The 23,657-nt window shown below is 37.2% G+C and overlaps 1 protein-coding gene across 2 annotated transcripts; it reads right to left on the bottom strand.

Annotated features, from left to right (window-relative positions):
• Nucleotides 1–314: 314 nt before the first annotated feature.
• Nucleotides 315–22,984, bottom strand: LOC149839016 (putative transcription factor PosF21). Of its 2 annotated transcripts, none has more exons than XM_090003968.1 (5): nt 22,882–22,984; nt 21,905–22,595; nt 7,518–7,650; nt 1,379–1,463; nt 315–757 (listed from the first exon to the last, which is right to left on the bottom strand). In XM_090003968.1, exons 2-5 carry the CDS (start codon nt 22,543–22,545, stop codon nt 468–470), a joined length of 1,149 nt encoding a protein of 382 aa, XP_089860094.1. In that variant the 5' UTR covers nt 22,546–22,595; nt 22,882–22,984; the 3' UTR covers nt 315–467. The 2 variants fall into 2 exon arrangements, with proteins under 2 accessions (XP_089860094.1, XP_089860095.1); XM_090003969.1 differs by having other exon boundaries at nt 22,814–22,972.
• Nucleotides 22,985–23,657: the final 673 nt, after the last annotated feature.

Here is a 23,657-nt window from a genome sequence, read left to right on the forward strand (position 1 = left end):
GTTTTTCTCATGCAATACAAACAAGTGAAATTTTTTCATTTAGAAAAGTTATAATATCAAAACTTTTCATAGCCAAACTTTCCTTTTCCTGTGAGAATTTTCTTGCATCCAAACATGCCCTGAGCATGGCTGGAACGATGTTTGTGTACCCCAACTAGGACCAACTCTCTCTCTCTCTCTCTCTCTCTCTCTCTCTCTCTCTCTCTCTCTCTCTCTCTCTCTCTCTCTCAAACAAACAAAGAGGCTAACGAGAAACGCCCTCCTTTATAGCATCGTTGGTACAACTTAATGGAGAAGAAGATTAAACAATACAATAAAAAAGGGTTCTAGTAATAAATAATTAACACTACTAAGAATATTGGTATAACAGAATAAATACAATGTTATAAAAAACAACTGCACCTAGTCTACATCATCTACCGCATTATAAGGGCAAAAACAAAACCAACAACCTTGGCTTCAGTTTCTCATTCAGCAGGAGTAGCATTGAAACTTGAAGTGTTCTCTGTTTGATTCGGAGATGGCACGCCTCCTGGTTTGCTCCTGAGCTCATCCGTCTGCGGCTGCAGCTGAGAATGGATCTGGAGCTGTTGAAATTGGTGGACAGTCCGAAGGGTATGAGCTGCTGGATTATGATAAAATGGTTGATTTGTGCTGTATGAGGAACCAAAATTCATCATTTGTCCACCATTCGGCATCACTTGACCAGTTGCTACTTTTAACCGCTGCACCTCCTCTCTCAAAGCTTCATTCAGTGCTGCAACATACATAACGGATAACGCCCTTTAATCCTATACCATAGTACAAAATACGTGATCCCCCCTCAACGGTATGTCCAGAACTGGATTAATAACCTACGGTAGGCAAGTAGCCATGTTTGACAGAGTCAGATCAGTTCTAAGTGAAACTAATTCACAGCATTGAAAAATAAGTCCCTAGTTGACCTGGTGTACCCCACTAACTCCAAAGATACATGCAGAGATAAGATATACTTAGCTAGTTCTCAAACAAATAGACAAATAGACAAATAACTCCAGCAAAATACCTTGCCAGGTCTTGGGTCTTTTTACTCCGTCACAGACACATGGACATCGGTACAGGACACAACACAGATATGCTTCAGAGTTCAGACAACTAGAGTTGTGCAAAACTAGGACGAGAGGATAGGGCTGTACATTACACCCACACACATACACAAACTTCATGATCTTAAGCATGAATATCATTCCAAGTGCAAATTATCAAACAACAATTCAGTCATTACAATTTTTAAACAATAAATCTAAGTTGAAAAAAAATTTAAAGAAACATAGAAAGAGCATCACCTGGAAGAACATTACACAGTTATACAATTTCTCATGAGGTCATGAGAACTTACCATCTTGTAGATGAACTTGTTGTTCCATGGTCTGCAACCGCAGTTTCAGTTCACTGTTTTCAGCTGTCAGACCATTGGTATCCCTCTGCCACAAAAATAAATATAGACAAACATATTCAAATCTCTTGGCAGTAGAAACAAGAAAGTAATTTCAAAAAAAAATGTGGAAAAGATAGATTAGATTATTATTGTGAAAGTATCTCCAACAAGATACTAATATCAAGACCTTAATATTCTTGATATTGAACCCACCACGAAAGCACAATAAGAACACTTTAGAACACTTGTGCACAAAAAGCACAACCCACAAATAACTCACAAATGCACAAAGGCATAAAATAATGGAATCAATTTATTGAGAACTTGGGCTTTGACTCAAAGCCATGAAGAAATACAAAGGGGAGAACCCCTATTTATAACATCACTAAAGGGGGCCTTGGAGGGGCTCCACCCATAGTCGTTGGAGCCCCTCCAACGGTCACAAATGTGACCGTTGGAGAGGGCCCAACGACTATGTTGGTGGGCCCCCCAAGGTACCTTTTAGGTACAAATCCAAAAAAGAAATAAAAAGAACAAAAAGAAAAATAAAAATAAAAGAAACATAATTACAGTCACATCCGAAAAGTGAATGTGCGCAAAAATAGGGAAAAGACTAAACTACCCTTATGACAAAATAAATAGAAATATATATTTTATATATATATTTGAGTAGATACATATACATATATATTAATATATGTATATGTATTACCATATATATATAAAATATATATATTACAAAATATGATTAATGTACATAATTTAACACCCCCCCTCAAACTTAGGGCAGGATGACCGAGAGTTTGCTAAGAAGGAAGTTGAAGCGCGGAGCACACAAGGCTTTAGTGAAGAAGTCTGCCAACTGATACTCGGACGTGACATATGGAAGGTCAATGATTCCTTGGAGATACGCCTCCCGAACATAGTGACAGTCCATCTCGATATGTTTAGTCCGCTCATGAAAAGTGTGATTTTTAACAATATAAATCGCACTTTTGTTGTCACAGCAAAGCTTGGTAGGCCCTTCAATTTTGATTCCCATATCTTCCAGCAACTGATGAATCCAAACAATTTCCATGGTAGTAGTTGCCATGGCACGATATTCAGCTTCAGTTGATGATAGAGATACCTTTTGTTGCTTCTTGCATCTCCATGAGATCAATGAGTCTCCTAAGAAAACACAAAAACCAGTGGTGGAGTGACGGTTATTTGGGTCACCTCCCCAATCAGAGTCAGTATAAGCAATTAATTTTAACTCAGAACAGGAAGACAAAAAAACTCCCTTATTAATAGTGTGTTTTAGGTATCTCACGACACGCAAGATAGCACCCATGTGAACAGAAGTTGGTGCATGCTGAAATTGGCTTGCCGTATGCACCGCATGTGAGATATCGGGTCTGGTGATACTTAGATACATCAACGAGCCTACTAGTTGCCTGTAGGGAGTAGGATCGGAGAGAGGAACACCATCATCAATCTTCATTTTTGCTCCTACTATAGCAGGAGTTTCACAAACTTTATCATCTGTAACACCTGACCTGTCAATAATCTCAGATGCAAGCTTAGTTTGAGACAAAAAGTACCCTCTATGAGAGTATGCAACCTCAATACCCAGAAAATAAGTTAAGAAACCCAAATCAGACATTTCAAACTTATCCTTTAATATGGACTTTATGCTTTTAATCCCTTTAGAATCACTCCCAGTAATAAGCATGTCATCCACATATAGCAACAGAATAACAATCCCTGCATTAGACTTTCTAACAAACAAAGCAGTATCAGTAAAGCATGATGAAAAACCATTATCTAACATTACAGAGTTAAACCTATCATACCAAGCTTTGGGAGCTTGTTTTAAACCATACAGTGTTTTCCGAAAACGAAGCACTTTCCCTTTAGGATACTCCATTCCAGGAGGAACATCCATATATACTTCTTCGTTTAGATCTCCGTTTAAAAACGCATTCTTAACATCCATCTGATAGATGTTCCATTTGTTTATTGAAGCAACAGTTATAAGACATCGGACGGTGACCATCCGAGCAACGGGGGCAAAAGTCTCCTCATAATCAATCCCATATTTTTGACCATACCCTTTTGCAACTAAGCGGGCCTTATATCTCTCAAGAGACCCATCACACTTAGTTTTGACTTTAAACACCCATCTACACCCTATTGCTTTCTTATCTTTAGGAAGGTCTTGAAACTCCCAGGTTCTTGCTTTCTTTAGGGCTTCAAGTTCATTGTTCATAGCAACTATCCATTCTGGGTATTTACGTGTTTCCTCAAAATCCCTAGGTTCTATGTACGAGTGAATGGCGCTTAGACAGGCTCTATATTTTGGTGAAAAAGACTCATATGAGATGAACCTAGAAGGGGGTTTTCTTGATCTTTCGGTCCTACGAAGATTTCCTTCACTTGAAGGGGTAGACTCACTATCATATCTTTCGAGAGCACTTCTAAAAGTACTCCTATCTCTATGAGAGTAGGTTATAGGATCTCTATGTGGTTCTTCATTAATGGATTGATCAGTATGAGATTCAACATTTAGATTTGTTTCATCATCGCTAGTATCATCATCTTCAGTTAACAAATCAAACAGAAAAGAATAATCTATATTCTCATCATTAGTTTCAAGTTTTTCGAAACCACTAGCATTTTCCAAGAAGCTTACATTTCTGGAAACATAAAGTTTATCACTCTTAACATCATAACAGCGAAAACCTTTATGAGTTTCAGAGTAACCAAGAAAGGCACAAGGAATGGCCTTAGGGGAGAGTTTGTCATTTTTATCAGTAAGGACAAAACATTTACATCCAAAAACCCTTAACCTGCTATAATCAGGTTCTTTTTCGTATAATTTTTCAAACGGGGAAATCTTGTTCAAGTTTTTAGATGGAAGTCTATTTATGAGATAGACAGAGGTAAGAGCAGCCTCCGCCCAGAGTTTTTTCGGTATATTTTGAGAAATGAGCAAGGTTCGTGTGGTTTCAATAATATGCCTATGTTTCCGTTCAGCCAACCCATTTTGTTGGGGGGTTTTGGGACAAGATTTTTGATGAAGAATTCCATAGTTTTCAAGATAGCTTTTAAATTCATTGGAAAGGTATTCGCCACCTGAATCAGTTCTAAAAATTTTCAAATTTCCATTGAATTGATTTAAAACCATCATATGAAATGTTTTGAAAGTTGAAAAAACTTCATATTTATGTTTAAGAAAATATATCCAACTAAACCTAGTGAAATCATCCACAAAGATAACATAGTACGAAAAACCTCCCTTGGATATCACCGGAGCTGGACCCCATACATCGGAGTGAACGATTTCAAAAGGTTTTGTTGTAAACATGGATCTTTGAGGAAAAGGAAGACTTCTCATTTTTCCAAGAATACATTCATTACAAACAAAATTTTCATTACAAAGATTCTTAACAAAAGGCAAATAAGAGATTTTAACAATGTTGGGATGACCCAATCTCTTATGCCATACATGAATATCTTTGTTTTGAGCAACATTACAAAATTGATTCTTGGGAATTTTAAGAAAATCAACATAGTAGAGGTCTCCTCTCCTAGAGCCTTCCCCAATCAATTTCCCGGACTGGCGATCATGTATCCAACATTTATTAGAAGAGAACTTTATATCGCAACCATAGTCCGAGAGTTGAGAAACGGAAAGTAAATTTAAGTTTAGTTTTGGAATAAAACGAATTTTTGGGATAAAAAAATCTTGTTTTTCAAAATTACCCATTCCTTTAATTTCAAGAGGGGTTCCATCCGCGGTTGAGACAAAAGATGGAAGGCGATTTTCAGAATAATTAGAGAGAAAACAATGACTTGGAGTCATATGAAACGAAGCACCAGAATCAAGTAGCCAAGATGTCTTACCAAGAGAGGAAGAAGATGACATGGCGGCTCCAGAAGTGCCTCCTTTGAGAAGAGGTTGAAGGGCATCCATAATTTGATGAAGCGAAAGAGGTTCATTCGATGTTGAAGGCCGTTCCTCCGATTGGGATGCTAAAGCCGCGGCGAGGAATTTCTTCCATTTAGGACAATTTGGTTTGATATGTCCCGGTTCTTTACAAAAATGGCAAGTTAATTTGCTATAATCTCTCTTGCCATATCGATCATTTTGCCCTTGATTTTTGAAATGGGGCGGTTTGTAGGTCTTCAAATTATTACCGGGTCTTGACACGGCATTGACCACTTCATAGTCATTTTGAGAAGGTGTAGCAAGAATGCTTGGGTTATTTTTACTAATCCCCATACGTGTTTCCTCACCACTTAGCTTGGTGATGACATCTTCAATAGATGGGGAGGTAAAAGCCGATAGAAGGGAGGACCGAATTTGCTCAAATTCGGGTCTAAGACCATTTAAGAAGTTGAAGAAACGATCTTCCTCAAGTTGTTTGTGCCTTAACTCAATAGCTTCTCCACTCCATTTTGGTTCGAGCATGGCAAGCTCGTCCCAAATAGATGATAATTCGGCAAAATATTCCCGAATAGATAAATCATTTTGTTGAAGAGTCAAGGCTTTCTTTTGGAGGTAGTATTTGTGAGACAAGTCCCTTGACGTATACATTTTTTCAAGGTATAACCAAGCTTCGGAGGCCCTTTTAAATTTGATGATGTTGGCATTGATCTTGGTTTCAACGGACGAAAAAATCCAAGACAAAATTTTGAAGTTCTTCATTTCCCACTCATCATGCCTTTTGGAATATTCTTCTAAGGCCTTTTGTCTATCTTCTCCTTCAAGAATTTTGATTTCCCCTTTCTCTATAATAGAAAGCTTGGGTTCGGGTTCCGATATGGATCCTTGAACATAACCCCAAAGACCTTTCCCTTTGATGTGGGCTTCCATGTTGCCGGCCCAAACATGGTAGTTTGAACCACTAAGTTTAAAACCAAGGGAAAAGTGGGAGTCTTTTTCACCCATTATGGAGAAGAGAAGATGAAAAATAAAGCGTACCTTAACGGATTTTCAACCTTTTCTTGACAAAAGTTGCTTCTAAAATATTGCCCGGAGCAAATGCTTTACTCAAAAACTTCACTAGCTTGAGGGCACGATTTTCGAGGTGCTTCACAAGAGGCGAAATACACGATCTTCTTTCTTCCAACGAGGCTTTGATACCATGTGAAAGTATCTCCAACAAGATACTAATATCAAGACCTTAATATTCTTGATATTGAACCCACCACGAAAGCACAATAAGAACACTTTAGAACACTTGTGCACAAAAAGCACAACCCACAAATAACTCACAAATGCACAAAGGCATAAAATAATGGAATCAATTTATTGAGAACTTGGGCTTTGACTCAAAGCCATGAAGAAATACAAAGGGGAGAACCCCTATTTATAACATCACTAAAGGGGGCCTTGGAGGGGCTCCACCCATAGTCGTTGGAGCCCCTCCAACGGTCACAAATGTGACCGTTGGAGAGGGCCCAACGACTATGTTGGTGGGCCCCCCAAGGTACCTTTTAGGTACAAATCCAAAAAAGAAATAAAAAGAACAAAAAGAAAAATAAAAATAAAAGAAACATAATTACAGTCACATCCGAAAAGTGAATGTGCGCAAAAATAGGGAAAAGACTAAACTACCCTTATGACAAAATAAATAGAAATATATATTTTATATATATATTTGAGTAGATACATATACATATATATTAATATATGTATATGTATTACCATATATATATAAAATATATATATTACAAAATATGATTAATGTACATAATTTAACAATTATCACATGCTTCCATTCACATTTTCTTCCCCTTTTCTGTTTCCTTTTTATTTGTAGTTCTTGTACCTTGCTTCAAATGAGAGACTAAAGCTAAGCATATCTTAGTCCATCTTTTTAGGCAATCCTGGTGATTCAACAGAGTAGCATGAGTGCACTAAGAGCTCATCTAAGCCCAGTGGCTCAACTCAATTTCACTTGGTTTTCCTGTACTTAATCAGAAGCCTATAAGTCCACTTCCAAACAGCTCAACTAAAACCACCTTTGATCAAGCTCCATAGGACTCAAACATGACTCTGGGAAAGACTGGTGCAATCCCCAAACCAAAATAGATAACAATGATAAATTACCTGCAACATGGCCATTTGAGCAGATAATGTTGTGGCTTCTGTTTGCAGAGTCTGCACTTTCCGTTCAAGTTCTGCTATATACCGCATCTTTCTTTCTTTTGACCTTGAAGCTGACTGCCGGTTCGCCCAGATCCTGCAGTACAAGAAACCCAAATTTCTAATTTAAAAGTGCTTATTAAGTTTATAAATATTCACACAATCAATAACAGCTTCTACTTTTGAGATAAAACTTTCGCTCAGATGCCAACTTCATAACACCACCATCACCACCCAAAAAAAAAAAACAAAAACCTTCAGCAACACATATACTTTAAGTGAAAACTAGCTACTTAAAAGGTATTTGATATAATCTTGCTTAGCTAGAAGAATAGCTAAGTCAAAGCATCCAACAATGAGATTTTGTACAAAAAATATCTACAAGAAATGGACAGGGCCTGAGGACAAATGAGAATGGTGAAAAAGATTAGTTCAATAATCAGATTAAGGATTATGAGTTCAAACAACATGGACCATCCCCATGATGAAAAAGCTTAATGATATTTTCACATGGGATAATCAAAATATCTGTCCACTTTAAGCTCCAAAAGGATGATATATGGATTTATATGGTTTGGACTTCTTTCAGTGACATCTGAAAATGATAAAAGAATAGCTTTCCTAAGCTACATATAAAACAGGGCAGCACCACCAAGAAGAGGAGAGGAAAAGAGAGAGCAAGGAGAAGAGGGGCTGCACCCAATCCCAAATCATGTTTTTCCAATATGGAACATGTGGGGTGGATTTCCTTTTAATAAAGAATGACTAATTGGTTACATGTACAAAAGTACCCCTCACATTAAGGTACAACATAATACTTAACTAAGGGGTGTTCCTGAGAACATAAAATACAATAAGAGACCTGAAAGGTCGCGACTCTAAAATGACGTGAATCTGGATCTAGACGTGGCTCTGAATCCAGATCCACTATCATGTCTCATTAGTCTCCCTCAAGTTATGCATAGTGAGAATCATGGACAACTTGCTTTTCAAATACCAAATACCAAAACCGTTGTTTGTTCGGTCCCTTTGTAAACAAGTCGGTCACTTGATTTTCTGTCCCAATGATCTTAGCTTCAATTTCACCATTTTCTATTTTGCTCCTGATGAAATGTTGATCCATCTCAATGTGCTTTGTTCTTTCATGTTGAATTGGATTAAGAAAAATCTTAATCGCACTTTGATTGTCACAGAACAAAATGGAACTTGGTATTTTCTGATCCAAATCATTCAACAAGTATCTAATCCAAGTTACTTATGAGGAGACTGCAGTCATGGCTCGATATTCAGTCACTGTACTGGAATGAGCAATTGTCTTTTGCTTCTTCCTACTCCATGAAACTAAATTTCTCTCAAACAAAGCACAATATCTTGAAAGGCTAAAACTAACCTTCGTTCATTTGGATCTCATGCCCAATCTGCATCTGAGGTCATTTCCGTAAGCATATCTTCATTTTTATCTCTCCTTTTATAACATAGCCCATCCCTAAGTGTACCTTTAAGGTACCTAAGAATCCTTTTAATAGCCTCCACATGACTAGTTCGCGGACAATGCATGTACTGAGAAACTTGATTCACTACATAAACAACATTGGGCCGAGTGAATGTAAGATATTGAAGCATACCTACAATGTTCTTGTATTTAGTGGGATCATCATATATCTCTCCTTCATCGCAGTTGAGTTTTTGATGTAGAAAGCTAAGAGTCAACAAGGGATTGCAGTTTCTCATACCAGCCTTATTCGGCAGATCAATAGTATACTTGACTAAAGTATCATTTCCTCTATCAACCTCCACTCCTAGGAAGTATTTAAGCTTCCATAGGTCTTTCATTTTGAACTTGTGGCTCAAGACTTGATTTCAATAATGTGTTCCTCTAAACTTCCTGCAACTATTATGTCATCCACATAAATCAACAATGTGGTTATCCAGCCTTCACCTTTATTAATGAAAAGAGAATGATCAAGAGAGGATCTATAAAACCCATGCCTTCGAATTTCAAGAGAAACTTTCAAACAATGATCTGGAGGCTTATTTTAATCCATGTATTGCCCTGTTTAACTTGCAAACGTAATTGTTGGGATCCTTTTCCTATATCCCCAAGCTTGTTCCATGTAGACTTCTTATTTTAAGTCCTCATGCAAGAACGCATTTTTAATATCCAATTGAGTCAACATCCAACCATTATTAACAGCAAGGGATAGGATAACACAAATAGTTCCCATCTTCACCGTTGGACTAAAGGTTTCCCTATAATCTAACACATGCTCTTGAGTGAAACTCTTCGCTACAAGTCAAGCTTTATACCTCTCTATGTTGCCATCTGGTTTATATTTGATCTTGTATACCCATTCTGATCCCACGATGTTTTTGTTTAAAGGCCTTTGTACAATATCTCATGTTTGACATTCATTAAAAGCCCTCATCTCTTCATTCATGGCCTCGATCCACCTGTTAGACTTGGATGCTTGACCATTTGGGCTCTTCTTGCCTTGAGACTGCATTCAAGAATGCTTGATGTTCTGTGATGAACCTCTCATAACTAGCATATCTCTCAATAGGATGTCGAACCCGTCCAGATCTTCTCATTGTCGAAGGGGCTGAATTTTGTTGTCGTAAAGGAATATCAGGTGTTTCTTTATTTCTGCGACTATATACAAACCCTTTGAACCTGTCAATTTGTGAGATTGAATTATCAACACCTATTGTTTGCTGCCAACTAGTTGAACCCATATCACTATCATGTAGCCCTGCATCGTGTTGTTCATGAGCCTCACCTTCGCAGCAAGTTTCTTATTCTATGGATTCATCAAATTCTCTTGGAAATAGGCTTTCACTCATCCATGGTTGATAGAATTCATGTGATTGAGATCGAAATTCTTCATGCTTGCCGCCCTTGTGCTCAGAATTCATTTCATCAAAAACAACATTCATTGAGATTTGAATGCACATGTTCTCAATGTCAGCATTTGTACCCCTTATAATCATCAACATATCCAACAATTTTAAAAAGATACGCTTTCTTATCAAATTTATTTCTTAAGGATGCATCAATATGAGCATAACAAATACATCCATAGGCCTTTAAGGAATGATAAGCAGGATGCTTTCCGAACAAATCATAATATGGTGATTTATCCTGAAGTATTTTCATGGGCACCATATTAATGACGTGGACTGCGGTATGAAAGGCCTATGTCCAAAGGAATAAAGGGACATGTCCCTCATGCGTCATAGCTAAGGGACTTTCAACTACACGTCTATGCTTTCTCTCAGCAACACCATTTTGATGATGTGTTTAGAAACAAGACACTCTCCGATTTATCTCAGTTTTCTTGAGGTATTCAATAAGTCATTGGAAGATTATTCGCCTCCACCATATCACACTGGAAGTTTAGGATAAGAAGAGAGAATTAATTGTGAACCATAGCATGAAAATTTTTAAAAATGTTAAAAACTTCATGCTTATGTTTCATGAAAAATATCCAAGTGTACTGAGAGTAGTTATCAATAAAGGTCACATAGAATCGTCTCCCAGAAGAAACATTGAGAGTTGGTCCCCACTAGGGATGCACAACGAGCTGAGCTAGCTCAGGCTCGGCTCGAGCTAAGCTCGTCCCATAAATGAGTTGAGCTTGAACTGAGCTTTGAGGCTCAGTCAAGCAAACGAGCCGAGCTTGATCGGCCTACCAAGCTCGCTAAGGCTCGGCTCGTCATATAAAATATATAATAAATATATATATATATATATATATTAAATATAACTCGAGCCCCCCCCCACCCAGCCTCGATTCTCGTCCCCCTCTCTGCTCTCACGTCTCTCCCATACTGTGCAAGGGGCTCAAGGTGGGGGCGGGGCTCGGGGGTTGTATCTCCCAGCTCTCTCTCTCTCTCCCATCTCGCCGAATGCACAAGAGAGAGGGTGGATTGTTGCAAAGCATTTGACATCGACGACGAAAGAGATGTACAAAAAAGATCTTGTGGTGTTCGGCGGAGGCAACGTCGATGCCATGAAAGCTGAGAGGAAGGAGGGGAGGGCCATCGTTGTGGGGGGAGCGGGAAAGGCTCAACTGAAACCCACTCACAGTTGTGATGCGATCAACCACCCAACACAGTTTGTTCTGTGAAGCTAGTAGCAAGGAGGCCCAGACATTGCGTGGACCGGGAGGTGAATCATTGTGTTTCTTCTATTCAGGGGGTTGCTCGTATTCTTCGAATCTTCATGATTATCACGATCAGGTTTCATCGATTCTTTCATCTTTTTCTTTAATGTTTATGGTGCCTTTTGGTTGTTCTTTTTGTTCGATCAACATTAATTTGGTTTAGCTTGCCTATTGTCTATTTTTATTTTTATGAGTGTCAGTTTCTTTTTTTATTGGTGAATGTTTTTCAAGTTCGTTTACGGTGATACCTTGCAATTGTGTGGCATTGATTAACAATTTTTGGCATTCTTGACTCCTGTGTTATTTGGGCATGTTCATTTTGAAGCCATTTCAATCTGAAACCATTTTTAAAACGAGCTTAACGAATTGAGCCGAGCTCAACATGAGCCGAGCCTAAACGCCAGTGATTCAGGCTCGGGCCGAGCTCGAGCAGAGCCTGAGCACAATTTTATGTGAGTGAACCGAGCTTGAACATGTCAAGCTCGGCTCGTGTGCATCCCTAGTGCCCACACATCATAATGAACAATTTCAAACAACTTGGGAACTCTTTTATTGAAAAATGAAAAGGGAAATACATGACTCTTGGACATCTGACAACTTGAACAAACATGACTCTTCGACTCTTGACTCAAACCTGACCTTGGAATCAAATTACTAGACATAAGCTTTTCAATAAAAGTTTTATTACAATGTACAAGATGACTACGCCAAACATGTGACTTATTTGACTCAGGCTCAATGAAAAAACAAAAAGAAGAAGAAAGACTCTTAGACTCTTCGTTGTACTTGTTCTTGACTTCAACTGATGGATCTTCTTTGAAAATGTACATATTCCCTTGTCTCTCTCCTTCAATGAACCTCCTCATTATATGAAGATCATTCACATAAACATGAGGAGTAAAAATGACGCACGAATTGGTATCATCAATTAACTTAGAAACAAAGACAAGATTCCAAAAAATTGGGAAAGGCAACAGGAGATGAGATCTCTACAATATGGATTTTCTTCATATCCCAAAAGAATCTTTTTGTAATTTTCTTAAAGAAAAATATGTTTTTATGGCATGAAAGATTAGGCCACCCAAATGTATCTGAGATGTCTCTTTTTCCTATTTTGAAAAATTCTTGTATTCAAGAATTTACTTGTAACGAATGCATTATGGGAAAAATGAAGAAAATTCCTTTTGGATCCAAAACCTTTATCTCCTCGAAACTATGGAGACCGGCTCCTGTCTTGTCCAAAGGAGGGTTTCTTTATTATGTTATATTCATTGATGATTACACTCGATATACTTGGATATACTTCCTTAGACAAAAAATTGATGTATTTTCTCACTTTAAAGAACTTTATAAAATTATGCAAAATCAATTTCAATCAAATATTATTATTTTTCGTTCTAACTCAGAAGGAGAATTCTTATTCAATTTGTTTAAAAATTATTTAAGGAAAAATGGAATTTTTAATCAAAGATCTTGTCCAAATACTCTACAGCAAAATGAGTTGGTCGAAAGAAAACACCGACACATAATTGAAACAACAATAACACTTCTTATTTTGAAAATGTTTCTAAAACCTTTTGGGTTGAGGCTGCCATTAACTACAGTTGATCTCATTAACAAAATGGCCTCAACATCCTTACAAAATGCATTTCCTAATGAAAAACTCTATCAAATTTCTTCTGATTTTAAAAGGTTAAGAGTATTTTGATGTAAATGTTTTGTTTTCGTTGACAAAAGAGACAAATTGTCACCTAAAGCTATTGAATGTGTTTTTCTTGGATATATTAATAATCAGAAAGGGTATAGATGTTATGATATAAAGAATGATAAGTTATATAAATCAAGGAAAGTAAACTTTGTTGAAACTGAAAATGGTTTTGAAATTGAAAAGTCCAAGGATGAATCTGAGTATTCTTTTTTATTTGATTTATTGTCAAAAAAGGCTACTAATGATAATGATCATACTAATGATTCTCATGATATGTGTGTTGATGATTCTAGTATTTTTGTTGATGATGTTCAAAACCATCGTGTTCAATCTTATACTCGAAGAACTTTTGAAAATCCTCCATGTGCACTTGATAAATTTTCACAAGACCAAAATTTAGGATAATAGTATTAGGAGATCTAGCAAGGCTTTAAAATATCCTCAGAGATTTGTATCATATGAAACATTTTCTCCTAGATATAGGGCATGTCTTATAACAATACATTCCTATTATGAACCCACAAAATACTCTGAAGCCATACAAATTCCCGAATGGACGGAAGCTAGGAAAGTAGAATTAGGGTCACTTGAAAAGGCTAAAACCTAGGAAATAGTACATTTACCCATAGAAAAAAATAGTATAGGATGTAGAAGAGTCTATAAAGTTAAGACAAAAGAAGATGGATCCCTTGAATGATATAAGGCTCGGTTAGTTGTTAAGGGTTATTCTCAGAAATATGGAATAGATTACGAGATAACCTTTGCTCCAGTCGCATGTATGACAACAGTTATAACTCTAATTTCCCTAACGTCCATTAGAAAATGACCTATATATCATCTTGATGTCAAAAATGATTTCCCCAATAAAGATTTAAATGAAGAAGTGTACATGGGGCCTCCTCCCGGTCGTGAGATCGAAGGAGGAAAAGTCCTTCGGTTAAAGAAAACTTCGTATGGGCTTAAACAAGCTTTAAAAGCATAGTACGACAGGTTTAGTAATGTTATGCTAAATCTTGGTTATAAATCTTGTTATTCTAGCACTGCTCTTTTTGTTAAAGATACAGGTACTGATATTGTTATACTCTTGTTATATGTTAATGATATGATTATTACAGGAAAGAGAATTGATAAGATCAAAAATATTTTTAAAGAATATTTTGATATGTACCTACCTTTGCTTTTTTAGATATTTTTTAGGTACTGAAGTTACTTTCTCTCCAAGAAGGTATATATTTTCTCCAATGAAGTTGGTTGCAGAAATCATTGTGAAATCTGGACTATCTGACGAAAAGAAAGTTGACATACCAAAAGTTATAAATTCCAAACTAAGACTGGAAGATGGTGTTCCTCTTGAACATCTCACTCCATATCGCCAACTTATTGGATCTCTAACCTATGTCACATAGGTGCGGGTGCGGGTGCGGGTGCGGGTACGGGTACGGGTGTGGATGCGGATGCGGCGATACGGCACTTTAAAAAAACTTGGGTGCGGGGAGGATATATATATATATATATATAGTTTTAAGTTAACATTGCGTGTATTTGTGTGCACTTATGTATTTATATATACAATATAGATAAAAATGGACTTGATTAGGGTTAACTGAATCTACTTTTGGATAAAAATGGACCTCAGTGTGGTTGACTTCACCTAACACAAAGGAATTTGTGTCCAAGGAATTTGTGTCCAAGTGTCGCACCCGCCTGGGTGCGGGTGCGACACGGGTGTGTTGCCCTGTTAGAAGAGTCTGTGTGACATAGTCTCTAACATACTTATCAATTATTAGACCAGATATTGCTCATGCAGCCCATTCACCAAGTCAATTCCAACATGCTCCTACAAAAGTACATATGAGTGTTGTTTTTAAATATTGTCAAATATATTAAGAATTCAATATTCAAAGGGTTATTTTTATCCTCTTATTCTTTAAATTTAATAGCATATAGTGATGTTGATTAGGGAGGTAATCCCAATGATAGACTCAACTATGGGTTTTTTGTGTATTTTTAAGAGACTCACTTATATCTTGAAGGTGCAAAAAAGCAGAAGATCTCCATGTCATCTATTGAAGCGGAATATAGAGTCATAGCCACCACCACTATGGAGATCATTTGGCTACAAAGTCTTCTAAAAGACATGGGTTTGATCATTTCTAGTCCTAAAAAAATGTGTTGTGATAATAAGAGCTTCATCTATATTGTCAGCAACCACACCTTCCACAAGCGAACCAAGCATATAGAAATGGACTGTCACTATGTCAAAGAAGAATATTTTTGAGGAATTATTGAGCTACCATAAACTCTGAATATCAACTAAATGATTTCTTCACAAAGGTTGTCCCTGCACCATTTTTTATGTCACTTAGCAAACTTTTGGTAATCTCGTCGGAAGTTTGAGGGGTGTTAAAATATATTATATATACATCTAAATATGTATATAATATATATATATATATATATTTCTCTATGTAAATCAAAATATCCTTGAAGGGTGCTTTGGTCATCTCACTGTCTTATATAGATTGTGCCCACTAGGGGCATATTTGTTTTTGTTATTCTTTATTTTCTTTATTTTCTTTATTTTATTTATTCAATGTACAGTATTCAAGATTGGAGGGCATAATGGGGAATCACCCATATAGTAGTTGGGACCTCCCCAACGCTTTATTTCTAGAAGTTGGGGAGGCCCAACAGCTATATGGGCCTCCTCCTTTCTCTATAAAAGGCCTTTAATCCCATCTTGTATTTCAAGCTTCTCTAAGAGGTGTTCCTCAATAAAGATATATATTTTCAAAAGTGTTCTTGCCCTTTGTAGCTCATGTTAGCACATTAAGTGCATTTTGTGTGTTATTTATTTGTCATTTTGTGGACTCAAAGTCTGTGATTGTTCTATTGCTCTTGTAATTCTACATTTGTAATATCTCTCACATTTCCCACTGGTTCGTGACAGTTAATTTTTTATAAACAAATATGGTATGACACGGTATCAGTGCCCTTTAAAAATGTCGGAAGTTACTTTTTTTATTTTGGGTTTTTAATACCTTTTGAGGATTGACTTCTCAATTTGCCTAGAGGTCATTATAAGGAAACCCACGCACCCTAAGAACCGTGAGAGCGATTTGGGGAGGCGATTTGTGCACTAGGGAGAGGGCTTTTGCAATTTTCTCAAGTAGGAGTGCATTTCCACCATTTTTCTACTCAAGGAAGTGGGTTAAGGTAAAAATATCTCTATTCTTTGCTTCTTATTGAGTTTTTTTGGGAAAGATGGCGTCAAAGGATCCAACATGGTAACAGGGCACTCAAATAATGAGTGAAAACCAATTAAAAATCAAGTGCAACTATTGCCAAAATACTTTTCAAGTGGTATATTCGGTTGAAGAATCATTTAGCCAGGACACATCTTAATGTTGTCGCATGCACGTCAAGAAAATTGTTGGATGTCGTGAAATGGCAATGCCAGCAATTACTTGATGATCTGATAAAAAAAAAGACAAGAAAAATAGATTAATGAGACATAAATGAGGTATGTGGAGCCCTGTGAGGATGTGTATAACAAAGATGAGCTCCCTACTTCTAATCCTGCAACCCTTAGTATAGGATCAAAAGTAGGAAATTTTGCATCGAAGGAAAAAGGTGTGGCTAGAGACATTAGTATAAAAAGAAGATGAGAAGAAAGAAGAAGCTGAGAGAGTTCTTCAAGAGGAGATAGAGCTAGAGGCTCTATTAGGAGCTTTTTCCCACCTAGGACAGCCCCTGAGATGCAACCCAACATTCGTACTGCAATGACTCCTCAACATTTAGTCGAGTAGGCAAATGTCGCGGTTGAAAGATGGTTTTATGATACATGCATTCCTTTTAATAAGGCAAATTTCTTTCATTTTCAAGTCATGACAGATACCATAACCATTATCAGGCCTGGATACAAGCTACATTCATATCATGCTTTGAGAAGAAAAGTTTTAGATACTAACATGAAAGAAGTGACGGCATATTATGATGAGATGAGGCAATCATGGAGAGAGATTGGGTGTAGTATCATGGCAGATGGGTAGATAGATAGAAAGTAGAGGACCTTGATAAAAAAATTTGTTTATTGCCTCAAAGAAACCATGTTTTTTAAATCAATTGATTTGTCTGATATGCCCAAGACAGTAGATGCATTGTTGAGGGTTTTTGACCCGGTTGTGAAAGAGGTTCAGCTACAAAACATTGTACAGTTCATTACTGATAATGCAGCAAATTATAGGACAGCAGGTAATGAATTGGCAAAAAAAATTGGGTCATTATTTTGGACTTCATGTGCTGCTCATTGCATAGACCATATGCTTCATGGATGAGGTACATTAGACAGTTGAATGTTGCAAAGAAATTACTAAATTTATTTACAATCATGCATGGGTTTTGAGCCTAATGAGAAAGTACATTGGTGGTGTTGAGTTGATTCATAATGCAGTTACTAGATTTGCTACGAATTTTTTAACAGTACAAAGTCTAGTAAAGAATAGAGATGCACTAAAAAAATGTTTTTATTGGATGAATGAAATGCATATCCCCATGCAGAAAAAAGAAAACCTAGAGAAATTGCAGATATTGCATTCAGAAGTGAATTCTGGGATTCATGCATGAAGTTGTTGAGAACAACTATACATTTAGTGAAGGTGTTTCGATTGGTTGATAGTGAAGGTAAACCAGTTATGGGTTAATTCTATGAGGCCATCAATAAGGCAAAAGAAGTCATTAAAGATCATTTAAAGGGAAAGAAAAAATTGTACATAACTATATGGTAACATCATTGATCATAGGTGGACTGGGCAACTTCATCAACCTCTTCATGTTACAGCATATTATTTAAATCTTGCATTTAGATAATCCCTAACGTTTAAAATGGACAGAGAAGTCAACAAGGGAATTTCGTATTGCATCGAAAGGTTGAACCCCGAGTATAACATTCAAGATCAAATTCATAAGAAAATGAAGACTTATGATAATGCATTGTATGATATAGGGAGACCTGCAGCAATGTGAAATTGTGCCATGATGCGTCTAGGTAATTTATTTTGTTTATTTCAATTTTAATTTTATATTGTTATTTAGCTATGTCACAAGGACTCTCCAACTAGGTGTTGCACCCGTGTCGCACCCGATGCAGTCAACCTGACCCTAGGTGCAGTCAACGCACCCATGGTCATTTATGTTCAACTTTGGACTTTATATATATATATATATATATATATATATATATATATAAAATTTTATATTTTTGCCGCACCCCCACACCCAAGTTTTTTTAAAGTGCCACACTCATGTGACAGTTATTTAGTTATGATGTTTTGTATGATTGTATCTGTTATTATCTTACTTATTGCTCTTGATTTTTTTCAGACATGTGGTGGGCTAGGTTTGGAGGTGATATTCCAAAGTTGAGAGTTTTTGTCATTCGCATTCTTAGTCAAACGTGTAGTGCAAGTGGATGTGAGACAAACTAAAGTGTCTTTGAGCAAATCCATACAAAAAGAAGAAATAGATTGGAGCACAAAAGGTTCAATGACCTTGTCTACATTCGTACAACTTATGACGGAAGCAGAGGTATATAAAATTATAAAGTTTATTTGTCATTTTCATTTGTTTATTTAAAGTTTTTTTATATCATTCAAAACCCAATCAATTTTAATGTTTTCATATCTTTTTAGGCAAATCAAAAAGTTATCATCAAAGAGGCACAAAAAGCAATTCAATCCCATCCGTTTGGAAGATTTTGATGAATTGGATGCATAAGTTGAAAAAGAAACATGAACTTTTTTGAATGAAGACATTCAGTGGATTAACGTGGAAGGAGCACAAGAAGTAGATGATGAAGACCCCATGCATCTTAGAAACGATGTGGATGTCAAAGAAGGAGGAGAAAAAGAAGATAATGATGATGAAAATGATTATGATTATTGAGGTTTTATATAATATTTTTTTAAAAACTTGGTTATTTAACACTTAATTGTCTATAAACTTGGTTATTTTGTTTTTGTTTATGTAATATAAAAGTATAAGTCTTGTTGCATATTCTTAACTGCAAGATATTTAATATTTTGCATTGTTCTTATTTGATATGCATGCAATATTATCTATGATTCTATATTAGTTGATGTTTGATGTGGCTCATAGAGACATAAATGTTTCATATGTGATTTTATGGTTGTATTTTGTGCAATTCATCATTGTTTCATGTGACATGGTTTTTTTAGAATTTTTGCTCATTTTTTCTGATTTTTTAGAATTTTTGAAAATTTTGTATTAAAATTTACAACATTTTACGATACGATACAGTCTGAATTTGGGCCCGACCGATACGGATAACGATACGATACTTACAACCTTGATCATTCTATTGCATCTTAGAGGTAATGGTTATATTGTAGAACGCATGCATTATCTCTCCTTAGTTGCACAGCATTTGAGAGATATTTGATCACTAATTGACTCAAAACATGTTCTCGAAAGAGATGCATGGCCGAATGAAATGAACTCTAACAGAAATATTTTGTCTTTTGCTATAGAAACACCCCTTGGAGCAAGCATTTGCCCCCCCCCCCCCCCCAATTGGCTTCAGTTTTTCAGACTCACTCAAAAATGAACTCATAGAATCCTAGGAAAATCAGTAGAAGATGAAACCATAAGCCAGTCAAGAGGAGATAGCAGATCCAGAAATGGAAGCTCAATTGGATTGTCACTGACAATATACACAATCTCTGCATCAGGCTATCGTATTTTCATAGTTGATGCTTCAGATACAACTGACAGGGGAAAGCAAATCTACAAACTCATTAACCATATTCATATTAATAACAAAGCAGAATATATTACTAATGGCAGGATTATGAACTCTGAAATCTGAAGGAACATTTGGCTGATGTTTAAATTAATGCTTTGAGAATCAAAATATAGTTTTCAGAAAAAAAACATTTTTTTAAAAGGCATGTTTGGCTGACAAGATCTCTGGAATCACAATGCTAAAATGCCATTTCAGACCTCAGTCTCAAGTTATAAGAAACCAGGAAATGGTTTTTTAACATAACTTCTTTCCAAAACCGACTTAAAACATCAGGCTCCCTTTTCACCCTTTCCACCTCCACCACTGAACCCTCCTACCCTTCACTTTTACAATTATTTTACCACCAATCATTGAAAACAATGGGATTTTTTCGTCCAAGTGTATCTTAACATCTTCTAGACATCCATGGCCTGAAAATCTCTCTCTGTGATAGCTAGTAAAGCATTTCAAGTGGCAAGCTAAGCCACCAAGGCCAGAAGTGCGGCCTTTTAAGGATAAGAGGTGCATGTCTTCCGCAAAGCGCAGATTTCACAGTGGCAAATGTACGATGACAATCAATACCAAGGAAAATAAGATGAAGAAGCGAAGACATTATCATCATCATTTGGGCACTAAGATTAGAGGAGACAGCAAAGGGAGAGGGAGAAAAGCAGAGGCAATACTGAGAGGTCAAGTGATAGCAAGGGCTATGTCAGTGGATCACGCACAGATGGGCCAGATGGCGGACCTCTTTTAATTTTTTTACAGAAAACCATGTTATGGCCATCCAAATAGCATTTAAAATGTTGAAGTAGAAAAATTCTTATAAAATTCCTTTTCAACAAATGTGTTTAGAAAAATGATTTTTTCAAACTTTGTTTTTCAAAAACTGTCATCCAAACAAGGCTTGAATTCTTTGCATAGCCAAACTAGAAATGCTTTGTTAAGGCCAACATCCTGACATTGTTTGCTGTCAGAATTCCATATGCTCCATCTACTTTAAGCACGCTTCAACAGTAACATGCTGAATAAGTATCAATGTGGAGCCTATGCTATAGTCCCATGGCATCAAGTCCTTACACCTAAAAGCACAGTTATTTTCTTCATAACTTTGAATGGCAATTTCCAGATAAGTCCCAAATTCCCTACCAATAATGGCCTTTAATTGAGAATTGCAACAACTCATGAAAAAAGAAATGTAAACAAAAGGCTGTTGGGGGACAACTAACTTTTCTTTGTACGATGTGAAAGAAAACTATATATAATTGGCCCTAAAATTCTATGCAGCATAGATACTGCAGAAATTAACAAATATTGAGTGATTTGAGTCTAGGATACTACAAGCTTACAGTTTAAGATCGAAAATTATATGTTTTCCGTATGGAAAAGTAGACAACGTCCCGGTAATACAAACATTAAATGTTAAAAAAAATACCAAATAAATGCAACGCATATTTAATTTCACGCAGAACTGAACCAACAAATACAATCATAAAGATTTAATTTGCAAGTACAGCAGAATAAACAAATCAAACAAACACAACAAAAGTAGAACGTTGAGAAAAAAAATGTGTTAATCTGCTCAAAGCATAAAAGGTAACATCCGAGGATGCTTTCCAAGTTTTCTAGAGTCCATTGGAGGTGCTCCATCACCGAATGTAGTGCATAAGAAACTAACCTTTTTGCACGTTTTGGATCAATAAGAGCGAGATCGGCGAGCTTGGCTGCAGACATTGCCTTCTTGGTCTCCGCCAGAGTTGGCTCCGGAGACACCAACATCTCTGGCTTAATAGAAGTAGACCCATCCATCGACTGGCTGTGTTGGTGCCTGATCCGCGGCCTCTCGCTCGCACTCCCACCGCTATCAAGCTCGTTATGCGTCGGCGATGCAAACGATGGTTCTCCAGCCGGCAGAGAAGGGCCAGAAGTCGCAGAGGAAGAAGATGCGAACTTCTCCATATCAATGTACATGGAGAAGAGATCTTCCTCCGTCTCGTCAGATAAAGCCGGGTCATCGGCACCAACAAAGCCGAGGTCGTGATCGAAGCTGATGTCATCTGGCAATCGGACGATCTCAGAGTGAGCTCGACGGTGACCTGGCTTCCTCTGGGGGTAGTCCGGCATGCGGCTGATGTCCTGACTGAAGTGGGAATTCGCCGGAGAAGAATCTGGCATGGGGATATCCGGTCGAGACGGAGAAAGCGGGGGTACCTCACGCTTGACGGTGAGCGGGGCGCTCGTCGGAGAAGGGTAGGGCGGGAAACGCCCCGACTGAGGGGGTAAACCGCTAGAGTGGACGGAGGGTTTCTCCTTGTCCATGAAGGCGAGAAACCCTAGAACACCGGAACCTCTCAAGATCAAAACCCTGGCTAAAACCACAAAAAAAGACAGTAAAAAAAATCAGCATTTACTGAAGTCAGGAAATGAAACCAAATGAATCACCGAAACTCCAAAACCAGCGATCCCAAAAATATCCTAGATAGACTAAATGCGAGAGGAAAAGCACCAGAAAAACCATAAAAGCGATTAAAAATCATGCAAATCCGAGATCTGTGAAAACCCTAACGACGAACCACCAGCTTCTTACAGAAATGCGAAACCCTAGCATGCGAATGAGGAGAACGAACATCTGCACGAAGATCTAACTGAACTCACAGGAAACTATGAAACCGCTCCGGCCACCGGCCGGAATTTTCTGAACCAATCTACCGTCGGAAAGAAGGTCTAAGACGTAAGACTCAAGCTGGACCGAGTTTAAGACAAGAGAGAGAGAGAGAGAGAGAGAAATTAATAAAAATAAAATAATGAATTTTCTAAATTTCAAAAAAAAAACGTTTTTAGTTCGTTGACTCTCTCTCTCTTCCTCCCTCTTTTCGAAGCGTACCGAGCAAATTTAATCAAGCTATCTGAGGCAGACAAGGAAGTGAAATAACGGGTAGGCTAGGCATGCGGGTGGGTGCGATCTGGTTTTGGTTGGGTTGGATCCTAACATACAGGGATATATGGATCTTCCCAACATATTTACTTTGTGGGCCAAAATTTGGTATAGGGTTGTTGGTTCTGAGATTCACATGGCTTGGTTGGATCGCATATGGGCCAAGCTGAGTGTGTCGATTCAGGAGCTTAGCTCACAGCTGAGTTCAACTCGAGCTTTGTTCTTAGAACCAAAAGACCTAGCCTTTGGTTAGAAGGACCAGACTTAGGTCCAGTCAATCTTTTATTTTCATTTGACTAACCCAGATCAAGTTTCTGGAGTTAGACCCAAAATTGTGTGACAAATACCAAAAGCTTCGAGTCGTACCTGACCGGACGAAGAGTCCAATAGATTATTGGACCAAACATTGCTTTGAGTTGTTTGGATATTATCCTAGTCCATGTTCCAACCCAATAAAATTACAATCAAACTTGGATGGTCCAGTGGGATAGACAGT

Source organism: Nuphar pumila, chromosome 4, assembly GCF_984573655.1.
Source record: "Nuphar pumila chromosome 4, dmNupPumi1.hap1.1, whole genome shotgun sequence".
Lineage (NCBI taxonomy): Eukaryota > Viridiplantae > Streptophyta > Magnoliopsida > Nymphaeales > Nymphaeaceae > Nuphar > Nuphar pumila.

Excerpts from the sequence above, each read along its gene's own strand:
- LOC149839016 (XM_090003968.1), bottom strand. The coding sequence starts at position 22,545 with ATGGACAAGGAGAAACCCTCCGTCCACTCTAGCGGTTTACCCCCTCAG. Across the intron at positions 7,651-21,904 it reads GATCCAAAACGTGCAAAAAG|GATCTGGGCGAACCGGCAGT; the intron begins GTTAGTTTCTTA and ends CTTGTACTGCAG. Across the intron at positions 758-1,378 it reads ACAAGTTCATCTACAAGATG|CACTGAATGAAGCTTTGAGA; the intron begins GTAAGTTCTCAT and ends TGTATGTTGCAG.